The 13,972-nt window shown below is 38.7% G+C and overlaps 1 protein-coding gene across 1 annotated transcript in view; it reads right to left on the bottom strand.

Moving 5' to 3' along the window:
* Nucleotides 1-13,972, bottom strand: part of ABCB7 (ATP binding cassette subfamily B member 7) — a 70,234-nt gene that overhangs the window by 20,598 nt on the left and 35,664 nt on the right. The window contains exons 5-9 of the mRNA XM_054040000.1: nt 9,404-9,536; nt 8,669-8,937; nt 7,483-7,571; nt 7,304-7,391; nt 5,660-5,834 (exon numbers count right to left, since the gene is read on the bottom strand). Of these exons, the coding sequence (XP_053895975.1) occupies nt 5,660-5,834; nt 7,304-7,391; nt 7,483-7,571; nt 8,669-8,937; nt 9,404-9,536 (754 nt within the window). The remainder of the gene's footprint in view (nt 1-5,659; nt 5,835-7,303; nt 7,392-7,482; nt 7,572-8,668; nt 8,938-9,403; nt 9,537-13,972) is intronic.

Genomic DNA, 13,972 nt, shown 5'->3' with positions numbered 1-13,972 from the left:
ATTGTTTTGTGTGAGGGATGGAAATGAGTAAAGAAAGATAAAATATGTAGAAACATTTCCGTACTGGGAATCTATTAGATTGGGGAATAGCCTTCTGAGACTAGTGGTCATTTAAAACTAGATAAGACAAAGTACTAGAGTACAGTACATAGTGTAGGGAAACAATCTTGCATGGGTAGAGGATGGACAAGTCAACCTAACAGAAAGGATTTTCCCCTTTTAAAAAATATTTTCAGTAACAAAACAAAATGCCCAGCAAAAAGCCACACGCATCAATAAATATAATAGTCATATTTTGTAATTCTTCAGTACATACTATGAAAGGCAAGATTTACAAGTGTACTGCTAAGTTATGTTTCCTACTAAATCTTTTTCTATCTAAATGTCAGATTCTTTAGACTAATAGTTACCAGCATGTGCCATAACACTAAATGACTCTAGACAGTTCTATCAGGTATAGGATCTACCTCCAGAGAAGGGCTTCTCAAACACAGAGCTAGGCTACGCCTAGCCGCTCTAAGCTGATGGGAGAGAGCTCTCCCATCGACTTAATTAATCCACCCACAACAAGGGGGGGGTAGTTATGTTGGTAGAAGAAACTGAGGGAGGTGGCCTATTCACACCCCTGAGTGACATAAGTGGTAGTGTATACATAGCCCTAGTATCATCTCAGAATGAATGAGCACAGATGAGCAACTGATGGGTGCAAAAACTTCTGTAATAGGTCACCATTATGCCCATGTCTTTCCATGAACTTACATATCCTAGAGAAACCCAGAATCCCTAGAAAAGACAGTACATTCAACATGAGTTACTTTTCCAACTACAGATCTCAGAACCATCACTGTCTGTGGCAGGGCTTTAGAGCGGGGCCCAGAGCTGGAGCGTGGAGAAGCTCCGGAGCTGCAGGTTTTTGCCTGAAGCTGGAGCGGAGCCGGAGCACAGCTCCAAAGCCCTGGTCTGTGGATTTTGTAATAATGAATGGAGGTTTTTAGCATAAGTTAATTCACCCTTAGAAATGCGTAAAATTTCCCTGACCACTATAAAATATTTCACTTCAATTTAAACTATTGGTACAATTTATAAAAAAACATTAATGCAAATATTAGGAAGGCTTTAAACTAGGTTCGAAGGGGGCAGGTGACCAAAGCCCACAGGAAAGTCAAAAACATGGAGACCTGAGAAAAGGGTCAGAATTTGGGAGGAGCATGAGCTGTTATAGCAGGGATAAAAGAGAGACAAGACAGAACGGGGGGGGTGAGAGGGGGAGAGAGAAACACGCACAAAGCAGTATCTTGTCTATATACTAATGTGAGAAGTATGGGGAATAAACAGAAAGAACTCGAAATGCTAGTATATAAACACAACTATGACATAGTTGGCATCACAGAAATTTGGTGGGATAATACACGTGACTGGAATATTGGTATAGAAGGGTACAGCTTGCTCAGGAAGGACAGGTGGGGAAAAAAGGTAGATGTTGCCTTATATATTAAAAATGTAAACACTTGGACTCAGGTTGAGATGGAAACAGGAGACAGACTTGTTGAAAGTCTCTGGGGAAGGATAAAAGGGGTAAAAAAACAAGGGTGATGTCATGGTAGGGGTCTACTACAGACCACCTAACCAGGAAGAAGAGGTGGATGAGGCTTTTTTTAAACAACTAACAAAATCATCCAAAGCACAGGACTTGGTGGTGATGGGGACTTCAACTACTCACACATCTGTTAGGAAAATAACACATCAGGGCATGATTATCCAAAAAGTTCTTGGAATGTATTGGAGACAATTTTTTTATTTCAGAAGGTAGAGAAAGCTTCTAGGGGAGAGGCTGTTCTAGATTTGATTTTAACAAATAAGGAGGAACTGATTGAGAATTTGAAAGTGGAAGGCAGCTTGGGTGAAAGTGATCATGAAATGATAGCGTTCATGATTCTAAGGAATGGTAAGAGGGAGAACAGCACAATAAAGATAATGGATTTCAAGAAGGCAGACTTTAGCAAACTCAGGGAGTTGGTAGGTAAGATCCCATGGAAAGCAAGTCTAAGGGGAAAAACAATTGAAGACAGTTGGCAGTTTTTCAAAGAGACATTATTAAGAGCACAAGAGCAAACTATCCCATTAGGTAGGAAAGATAGGAAGTATGGCAAGAGACCACTCTGGCTTAACCAGGTGATGTTCAATAATTTGAAATGCAAAAAAGAGTCCTACAAAAAGTGGAATCTAGGTCAAATTACAAAAGATGAATATAAAACAACACAAGTATGTAAGGACAAAATTAGAAAGGCCAAGGCACAAAACAAGATCAAACTAGCTAGAGACAAAGGGTAACAAGAAAACATTCTACAAATACATTAGAAGCAAGAGGAAGACCAAGGACAGGGTAGGCCTGTTACTCAATAAGGGGGGGAAAAACAGTAACAGAAAATGTGGAAATGGCAGAAGTGCTTAATGATTTCTTTGTTTCAGTTTTCACCAAGAAGGTTGGTGGTGACTGAATGTCTAACATAGTGAATGCCAGTGAAAATGAGGTAGGATCAGAGGGTAAAATAGGGAAAGAACAAATTAAAAATTACTTAGACAAGTTAAATGTCTTCAAGTCACCAGGTCCAGCTGAAATGCATCCTAGAACACTCAAGGAGCTGATTGAGGAGATATCGGCGCCATTAGCAATTATCTTTGAAAAGTCATGGAAGACAGGAGAGAAGACTGGCACTATATTTGCCCTTTTCCAATCTATAAAAAGGGAAATAAGGGCAACCTGGAGAATTACAGACCAGTCATCTTAACTTCTGTACACTGAAAGATAATGGAGCAAATAATTAAGCAATCAATTTGCAAACATCTAAAAGATAACATGATAAGTAGCAGTCAGCATGGATTTGTCAAGAACAAATCGTGTCAAAACAACCTGATAGTTTTCTTTGACAGGGTAACATGCCTTGTGGTTAGGGGGGAAGTGGTAGACATGGTATATCTTGACTTTAGTAAAGCTTTCGATACTGTCTCGCATGACCTTCTCATAAACAAACTAGGGAAATGCAACCTATAATGCTACTATAAGGTGGGTGCAAAAATAGTTGGAACACCATTCCCAGAGAATAGTTATCAGTGGTTCACAGTCATGCTGCAAGGGCATAATGAGTGGGGTTCCACAGGAATCAGTTCTGGGTTCGGTTCTGTTCAATATCTTCATTAATGATTTAGATAATGGCATAGAGAGTACAGTTATAAAGTTTGCAGATGATACCAAGCTTTGAGGTGTTGCAAGTGCTTTGGAGGATAGAATTAAAATTCAAAATGATCTGGACAAATTGGAGAAATGGTTTGAACTGAAGTAAATAGGACGGAAGTCAATAAGGACAAATGCAACGTACTCCATTTAGGAAGGAACAATCAGTTGCATACATGCAAAAGGGGAAATGACCGCCTAGGAAGGAGTACCGCAGAAAAGGATCTGGGGGTCATAGTGGACCATAAGCTAAGTATAAGTCACCAGCATAACAGTTACAAAAAAAAAGCGAACATCATTCTGGCATGTATTAGCAGGAGTGTTGTAAACAAGACATGAGACGTAATTCTTCCGCTCTACTCCGCGCTGATTAGGCCTCAACTGGAGTATTGTTCAGTACTAATTCTGGGTGCCACATTTCAGGAAAGATGTGGACAAATTGGAGAAAGTCCAGAGAAGAGCAACAAAAATGATTAAAGGTCTAGAAAACATGACCTATGAGGGAAGATTGAAAACATTGGGACATAACAGTTTTCAAGTACATAAAAGATTGTTACAAGGAGGAGGGAGAAAAATTGTTCTTAACCTCTGAGGCTAGGACAAGAAGCAATGGGCTTAAATTACAGCAAGGGAGGTTTATGTTGGACACTAGGAAAACTTCCTAACTGTCAGGGTGGTTAAGCACTGGAATAAATTGCCTAGGGTGGTTGTGGAATCTCCATCACTGGATATTTTTAAGAGCAGGTTAGATAAACACCTGTCAGGAATGGTCTATAATACTTAGTCCTGCTATGAGTGCAGGGGACTGGACTAGATTATCTCTCGAGGTCCTTCCAGTCCTATGATTCTTCAGTGATTCAACTCAAACTGGAGGTCCAAGAAAAGATCTCTCCCTCCTCCCCCCAAGTGTAAACTGCATTAACAGAGAATTAACATTTAAATTAATGGACATAATTTTCAATGGAGCAAGATTCTGACAATTTGATGGAAAGCTTCAGTTGCCCTGTAAACAACATAACAGAACAGCGTTTTCATACAGTTAGTACTCCAGATGACTGGGATTTTTTTTTAAATTGCAGAATACTTGTATTTAACTTCAAGAATGTCACAGATGCAAGTGATTATTCACCTTCTTGAGGCAGTGAATTTGCAAGTATAATATGGTCTCCTCCTTTAAAGAGAAGAACCAGTTTCTAAAGCACAGGTCTCTCACTACCACACACATACATGACAGAATGAAGATATAATGGTATCAGATGAGAAGGCGGATCGGCGGGTAGTGATCAATCCCCGATCGCTCTGCCATTGACTCCTGTACTCCACTGCGGCGAGAGGCGGAGTCGACAGGGGAGCAGAGGCAGTCGACCCCATGCCGTGAGGACGCAAGGTAAGTTGACCTAAGATATGTTGACTTCAGCTACACTATTCTCATAGCTGAAGTTGCGTATCTTAGGTCAATCCCCCCAGTGTAGACCAGGCCTTAGAACAGTGGTTCCTAAACTGGGGTTCGTGAACCCCTAGGGATTCACGAAATGTTACAGGGGGTTCTCAGGAAAAAAATCCCGAATGGCGGACAGAGCTGTCCCTAGGGGTCCCAGGCAGCACGGGACCAGCAGCCCGGAGCCCCAGGGACTTCCAAGAGCTATGCAGATCAAAGCAAGCGTATCTATCACACTGAGGAGATTTAAACTTCAAGACTCCTTATAAGAAATGGAAAGCGAGGTGAATAATTTTTTGCTGTTTTTAAAATTAAATAGGCTACTAGTATTGTTTTTAAAATTATTATGAAGAACAAGTTTAGGCTTTGTTGTAACGTGCGTTGTTTGCCTGGACTGCTCAAGACCTGAATGTTGTGTATGAGGAACTCTTTGAGTTGGCTTCTTAAATACCTTCATGCTGTTTCACATCTGATACTCCTTGATGAAACCTAGGAGTTTTGTCTTATAAGAGGCTTAAGCAAAGTGATACAAGCTACAAAAGTGAGATCTTGGAAGAGTGTTGCCGTTTTCATCATGTAATAAAATACTATAATGATAAATAATAAATAGTGTGTAATAAGCATGTCATAAAAACAAATTTTATACTTCCAAGATCACTGCTTTTATACTTTATCCTCAGGTAAGGGAGAAAATCCCTGGAAATATTCATTTTTAGGAGGGGGTTTGTGAGACTGGACATTTTAGTGAAAGGGGTTCACGGGTTGTTAAAGTTTGGGAACCACTGCCTTAAAATGTTAGCTACATGAAAGAGAGAAAAACTAAAAGAAAACGTTACCAAAAAATAGAACCAAACATCCACCCCAAAACAACAAGAATTTAAAATTACAGCATCAGTAGCAGTAATATCAGTCTTTCTAAAATACTTTAATCCAGTTCAATTATTAATGCAAAGGGGAACTTGCATTTTACTTGGAGTCAGATCAATTACCTGCAACAATTCCCTGACTAGCAAGCACCATAATGGCTGTTAAGCCAACGCTGAATATAGCGCTTTGCCCAAAGTTCAGCATAGCTAAGGTAGAGGTAGTCTTCAGTGAGGCATTTTCATAGGTCTTCAAAAATCCATCATATCGCTGGGCTTCATATTTTTCATTATTGAAATACTACAAGATAGATAAAGGTAGAAAGTTGTGACATTCTCAAAATTGTACTTGAGTCAGTGTACTTTAGCTAAACTGAAGATTATTTGTAACATGTTACATCAGCCAGGGCTTCAAAAATTTATTAGATATCTACTCGGTGGGAGATTAAACCTAATACCCAGAGACAGGTCCAAAAGGTGAGGATACAGAAGCCCAACCAGCAAGGGCCAGGGCCATGACCTGGTGAGAAGACCAGAGCCCACTTGGCATCTACACCAGATTGCTGTTCTGGGACCTAGCTCGGGTGCTTCATCTTTTGTGTTGGTTAACCATCTCCTCTATCTGCCAGAACTTCCCTAATGCTGTGAGGATGGCACGGTCCTCATGATTTTACTCCTCATCCAATCTCCATTGATGGGTCCTTCTCCACAGATCACTTCGCTACTTGTCTCTCTTTCTACTTATAGCTTTCCCAAGCAGTAGAAGCATGAAACTGATACGACTCTGGACAGTTTCAGGGTTGCCCACAGAAATCTGTGCCGGCCCCTTTTCACTACTGCTATTTACTCTTTTTCATGCAGATACTGTGGTTGAGGTACAGTGTTAGGAACAGTGCACATGCACTAGAATTGTCCATCTGCTGACTCAGAAAGACACCATCAAAATGGTTTACATTCAGAAGATGTTTTTTGCAACCATAAAGGATAGAGGATTTTTGTTTTGTTTTTAACGGACGTTTAAAATTTGCAGAAATTTTCATTTTAGGCTCAAGCACTCACTAGGGAAAATTTCCCACTTGTCACTGAGGAATGGATTTGTCAATCCCTGAACACAGTTTTCACACTACCTAGTTTAGACCATTATCCATTTTAAGAGAACTATGTTTTTACAACATATTATTGGTCTGAATATGTGATCATATGGCCTCACTTCACCTAGGCTGGAAATGAACACCAAAAAGCAACACTTCCCCCAAGCCAGCTTTCTGCTTCTACAAATGCCCAAAGAAACATTTCTTGCACATCAATTTAGAAATTAGCTTGGGCATCTAGTTCTCAGACTGTGGTCCATGGACTACCAATGGTTTTCATGTCCCTTCATGGTAGTCTTCCTGCAGCATAACACATCTGAGGTCCATGCATTGGGGGATTATGACAGGACATAATCCATGTGAGGATCTCTCTTTTACAAAAGTGCTCCACAGACAGGAAAAATTGGAGAACAGTTGGAATAAGTTATTCCCCAGACTTTATCATTCATAATTTAGACTCTGTTTTAACTGCAACTATCAAGAAATGGAGCTGTAGTTCCAAAAAGTGGAGGATATTGTAAGCCAAAAAATGAAGGAGAATAGGGGACAGGGATTGATACTAAAAGTTGCTCTCTCAAACTGAACACCCCTAAACTCAGTTTGAATATATAGATGTTAGTAGGTAATTATATTGTATACCATAATGTTCAAGATGGTAAAAAGAGATTTAATGTCTTACCTTCACAGTTTCATAATTTAACAGCGAGTCAATTGCAGCATTACCTGCATCGTTATCTGCTTTGTTCATTTCTATTCTAAATTTAGTCCTGTAAAATAAAGGTTTTCACAGTCAAAGAGTATTGGTTGCAGTGAGAAGAATAATCTTTGAATCCTGACCTGCTTTGAGGAATGCCTTACCTCCACTGTGTAACTCCTATCGTGAATGCTGTATATGCACCGAGTGTCCCCAGGGCTACAAATGCAAATGGTGCACCGCATTTATAATACTGGAAGGAAAAAATGCTAATCGTCAGTATGACTTAATACACCAATATTATTTCAAAAGTATCACAGCATCCAAAAGTTGGGTAGGTCCCTCCCAAAGCAGATTAAAAGACACAGCCCTTGCCCTGAACAGCTTATAAAATAATATCAGGCTTGATCTAACCAGGGTAACAGGAAGGGAGCTGGCAAAGGAAGGACAGAGGTAACATTAATAAGATAATGAAACAACTCAGCAAGGGCTAGTGCACAAAATGGTAAGGAAGGGCTTTTAAAACTTCTTGTCTTAAAAGAATAAAGTAATTGAGTGTCTTAGTTTGCAAATTTCTTGAAGGCTTTGCAAAAAAGGTGAGTCTTGATTGACAGAGTAACGGCCTTGGAAGGATGTTTCCACTGTAACCCACTCTTAGTATGTATGCATAGCTTTTGGAGACCTTGAGAAAGAAAGGCTGTAGAAGGCTGCGAGAGAAGCAGATGAATGGGGTATCAAGGCTGATGTCTCTGGCAAGGTGGATATAATCAAATGATAGCAAGATAGAAATTCACAACTTTCTAGGTTGAAACAGTTAATCAAACTATTTAAACAAAAATGTTCGTAAGGTGTAGAATCAAATATTCATGTAATAACCCAAGATAAGGGACAACACATACAAAAAAATAATACTGAAGACAAAAGGCTAAAAATTAAATTAAAACTCATAGGTTTTTTCCTGTATTCATCCAGTTTGTTTACTTTACGCATTTGACACAACTTTATGTATAGTCATTTTGCCCTTTTGACTTTGTGGGTTTTTCCACACAACAGGAGAGACAGAAAACATATAAAAAATCATATAAATGTGACTGTAAAAAACTACAAATTAGAAGGGTATTCAGAGGCAAGTATTGTACCTAACGTTAGTTTAAAATAAACAAGTTTAAAATAACTAACTTTAAAACTGATAGTGTGCTCTCCTTTAAGTTTTCAGTACAGCTACCTGGCAAATGCTGTGTTTATTTAGTAAGTTTTGTTGCAAAAAACTTAAATGTTCGATATTATTCCCAAAAAGTGAGGCATGATCCTTCCAATTTACAGAATGCCTCATGAAAAAGAAACACTTACCAGAATTCCACTCACAAGTGCCATTTCAAATACGGTGGGTCCCAGATTAAATACTAAAGCACTCAGCACAAAGCTGATGCCCCTTGTTCCCCTGTCAATAGCTTTTGACAGAGCTCCTGTCTGTCTGTCCAGGTGGAAACCCAAATCCAGGTTATGCAGATGGAGAAAGACATTCTTTGCTATCCTTCTGATAGAATTTTGGGCTACTTTCCCAAATACTGCATTTCTCGCTTCATTAAATAAGGCAGCCCCAGCTCTTGACACACCATCTGAAGGAGGATAATAAAAGAACATTTTTTAAAGTCACTTATTTTACTCAACTCCAAAACTGCCTTGATAAATAAATATGACAGAAGTTAAGATGTTGTTCCTCCCCTGTATACGACAGCTTTTATGCAAAGGGTAAATCATAGCATTTATTGCTCCAAGATTTCATGTACTTTGGGGGTTTATTCATTTTTAATTTGGCTTTTGTTTGTATAAATCTACTGGGGTGGGTCAACTTGTCAAAGGAGGATTCATTATTGGAAATAATTTCTATAAGCAGCATTTTTTTCAGAACTGGGGTAACAGAACTAAGGCCACAGAAGGCTTGATATCAACAAAAGTAGGAAAATATAATATTAGAATAACCATCTCCAATGCTTAGCAGCTAAAAAGGTCATGAGCTCTAATATTCCAAAACCTTACTGAAGAAAGTCAACACCTGTCGACAGATTAAGGAATCACACTTACAGCCAATCAGAACAGCTGTTGCCATGGTTGCAACTGTATGTGGTGCATCACTCAGGTTCAGCATGTTTCCAGACATCTGGTTGAGGTTGTCTACTGCATATTTAAACATGAAGGGAACCACTATATTCATGCCCTAAAAGCATAAAAACAGCAATTACCTAGGATGTGCTAAAATGTTTATTTATAAAGTATACATATTTCCCTTGAAATAACTACAATTATTGCATTTGGTTATTAACCACTTAGTGCCAGTGGGATGGCTCTCCTGATTTCAAAAACAATATTCTCTGCATTAGGAATTTTCAACTTCCAAGATAGAAGGATTACTTCATGCTTCCCACTAGCTCCTTTTAAAGATCAGCTTTTGTCCTAACTAAATGGTTCACTGAAAAAACACTTGAATTCATTATGAAGACTCATTCAAACAATGGCAAGACTGAGAGACGATAAAGTATCAAGATAAAGTATCACGACTGCACAGTGTACATTTACAACAGGGGTGAAAGTAACTTAAAGACTTACCGGTACTCCGGAGTCCTTAGGAGGGGGTGGGGCCTCAACCAGAGGAGGCGTGGCCTTTAAATCCCAGGTGCTTTAAATCAGGATTTAAAGGGCCCTGGGCTGGGGTAGCAGCAGCTGGGGGCCCCGGGGGTGATTTAAAGGGCCCAGGGCCTCAGCTGCCACTACCACAGCGGAGCCCCCGGCCCTTTAAATCACCATCAGAGGAGGCTCCTGGCTGCCGCAGCTACCCCAGGACCCCGGTCTCTGGCGGAGCTTTAAAGGGCTTGGGGCTAGGCTGCAGTAGCAGCAGCCAGGAGCCCTTGGGCCTTTAAATCACCACCAGAGCCCCCCTGCTGCCTCCCCAGAGCTCCGGCAGCAGGGCTCTGGCGGCAATTTAAAGGGCCCCAGGCTCCAGCTGCTGCTGGGTGCCCCAGGCCCTTTAAATTGCTGCCAGAGGAAGCCAATCCGCCCTGGTACGGCGCACCGGCTCTTGCCTTTCACCTCTGATTTACAGTGTCATTAAATTATGAAAGAATTTTAGCTAAAAATACTGCAAGGTAAAACAGTGGAAATGGTCAGTGGAGTGAGCTACTCATTAAAAAAAAAAGGTTAACTCTGGACCAGTTTCAGAGAGGTGTTGAATACCTGAAATTCCCACTGACTTCAAACAAAGTTGAGAGGTCGGTCCTTTGTCTTGTCCAACAGTATTATCACTTCTTATTTATATGGTGCTCTCAATTTTCAAGGTGATTTCAAAGTTTAATCTTTTTACCTAGGTTAATCTAACTATTCTCCACAGTAATGTAACATAGTTCCCTTAACGATCTACAAATGCATTACGTAACAAGTCACTTTGACATGAAATATTCAAATCATAGCATATATGGTATGCTACTGAATATTCTGTAAGAGGGGGGAAAACAATGGAATTTGCTGTACATATAAGAAAGAAGAAGGCTGATTAAGTTGATAAAGGATTTCTTAGGAATTTTCACTTGCATACATTAAAAGCTAAAACATGAAGATTCTGTAAGGCTTAAGAAAACAAATATCCCAAATCTTGTTAATGTTCCATTATTATGCCATTCATTTATAGCAACTATAAAGACGTTACTGTCAACAGCCTTAAATTTTATCTCCAACTGATAAAATTATTCAGGGATTTAAATTGTTTTTAACAATGAAGGTTTCAAACTAAGATATATGAGTTTCTTAGCAACTGAACAGATGCCTTACGACTCAATATCTTTAACACACGCCAGATGTTAAGATACCTTTACAATGAACTGACTTTGCATAGATGCTTTGCAACTAGAAAAAAAAAAAGGCAATGAAAAACAAATTAATCTTACAGGTAGATCACCTATCAACTTTCAGTGCGTTATCTAGTTAGTATCAGGAGAGGTGATTTGTAAATGAAGCAGACCAGCCCCTCTTCAATTACAAAAATTCCAGTTCTCCACCCCAAATGCATAGTAATATAACAGCATCTAGAGGCCTTAATCCTGATTGGGCTCCATTGTGTTAGGGACTGTACAGACTAACTAGACATCCAAGCAATGAACACTAAAGTTTTCAGTGAAAAGGGATAAAAATCGCACTGCAGCACAAGTTTAAGAATAGGTTTTTATAACATACACTAAAAACATCTAACGTTGCAAAAGTTTACAACGATAAAAATTGTTAGCAAAGGGGACAATAGAAGTTTGTCCACTGGAAGAAAATGGAGCTTTGAAGGTGCCAGTTTTTGATAGGATTCAAGGAAAATTATTTCAAGGGATTTCGTTTGGGTTTTTATTTTTACTTCTAAAAAAGGAACCATAATTTGCCTAAAACTCAACTGTGAAAAAACCCTCAAAATACAGCACGATATAGATAATCCAGAGAAGAGACTATCTAGATGCATTTATATTGATTAGCTCATAGCAAATTCTGACAGAAGGCCTGATCCTGAAGTCCTTGCTCATGATAAGCTCCTTACTCCTAGTAAGGAGTGCAGGACTGGGTACCAAATCAGCAACTCTTACTCCCTTTCCAATAGTTTGCAATTGTGGAATTTTTCATAAAAATAAAGACGCAAACCTCAATTTGTATGCAAAAAGCTAACAATATCTCCCAAATGGCTATAGTGACTGGCCTCTCCAGTAGCTGGCAGAGAAAGAATAAACAGGTCATTGTAGTTAAGATAAACTTTAGATGCACTAAAAAACAAAAAACCCAACCCTGAAGAACTGTGGATGTGCTAAAGATTTTTTAAGCTTTAAAGTAGAAATATAGTTTTGGAATCCAAATTTCCACATATACCCTTCAAAAAATGAGTCACTCCCTTTGGAGTTACTTGTCTTGAAACTCAATTTTCTGTAGTATTTAGTTTTTAATAAGGCACAGTATTATACCATCTGTGTTACAGTGATGACCACCACTGTAAAATGCAGGTTTTCCTGGAAGACCCTAATCAGTAAAAAAGAAATGTATTGTAATGTAGATTGCCCTGATTTGCTGCAGATTCTCTCAAATCCCTCTGCAAGGATTTTACTTTTCAACGGGCTACACTGTATGATGTTTTAAAGTACACTTAAAACAGTATCTGCAGTTCTATTTCTAACTAAAACAGTTTATTCCTTATACTGCAGTTCTCAACTTGCAATTGTCAACAGATTAGTATACAATTTTGCATTCTTGCAAACTAATATACGGTAATTCAACCCAAAAGACTGTTTTAATAAAATGTAAAGGTGTGCCTCAGGTTACCATTGTTCTGACTCCCTGAGGGTGAAACTTGAATAAGAAAGCACAGTATTATATTTCATTCATAATCAACTCAGTCTATATTCACATCACCTTATTTGTTTTTTGTTTTGTTTTGTTTGTAGATAAAGAAATTTGTTAATCTCACTAGGATTAGAGAGAGAGAGAGAGAGAGAGTCTGTGTGTGTTGGTCATTAAAACAGGTCTTTTCTCAGTGTGGTAAACTAACATGAAATCATGTTCACATAACGGGAACTAAATTTAAATCGCTTAAATTCTAGACAAACTCATCTACCCCTTTAGTAGGCTTAATTTGCTGGAACAGAATTCAAAAGCTCTAATTGAATCTGGATATTCTGTACCAAAGAAGCCTGCTATACCAGATAAACAGATGAGTTAATCTTTATATGTTCTCTGAACTTTTGCATTGCTACAAGTGCCAATGCCACCTATGGGATCGATCCCTCAGGAAAAAAACTGTAGAGTCTTCCTACAGAATTATTTTCTTGCATAACTCTCAAATAATATACTCTTTAGAAACATCTCTTTTTAAAGAGATTGGTTGTTAATTTTATTTTTATAATGCAAATGTACACACGTCAAGTTTTTACACAATGGTAAAACTAGTGAGAATAATTCTTATTAAAGGACTCAACCCAAGCATTCATAGAACTCTGTATATTTTTACCATACAAATTTTGAAATAAAAGCTGTGGTCCAAATTCACTGATGGTGTAAGCAGGTGCGACTTCATTTGCTTCAATAAAGTCACCCCTTTTTATACTGCTGTTTAATTTGAGCTTGTAAGAATTGTACAATTAAGCACAAGTTTCAGGGTAGCAGTTAATACTCAACTACAAAATTATAAATAAGGTTTAAATGTTTTTAAAATAAGATTGTATTACTTTAAAGGCAGCACAGCACCATCTACAGAACAGAAAAGCACACAAAACAGAAGTTTGAGGTTTTGCGAATTAACATAAATAAATCCAAATTACTTCCTTCTATCCAGTCCCCAGTGCATCCTGTCTTCTCTTTTGATCTTAGATTGTAAGCTCTTTAGGGCAGAGACAGTCACATTTGTGTCTTGTACATTCCAGTGTTCTTTTCTTAATAGATGATGATGATGATGATGGGAGAACAACTGAGATCAAGTAATGTGATAAAAACAGTCCAAGGTTAACTCTTTTTTCACATAGACTCAGACTAATAGATTTTAAGGTCAGAAGGGACCACTATGATCTAGTCTGACCTCCTGCACAACGCAGGCCACAGAATCTCACCCACCCACTACTGTAACAAATCCTAACCTATGCCTGA

Source organism: Malaclemys terrapin, chromosome 9, assembly GCF_027887155.1.
Source record: "Malaclemys terrapin pileata isolate rMalTer1 chromosome 9, rMalTer1.hap1, whole genome shotgun sequence".
Lineage (NCBI taxonomy): Eukaryota > Metazoa > Chordata > Testudines > Emydidae > Malaclemys > Malaclemys terrapin.
The sequence above is the reverse complement of the archived record's forward strand: the minus strand, read 5'-3'. Positions and strand labels throughout refer to the sequence as shown.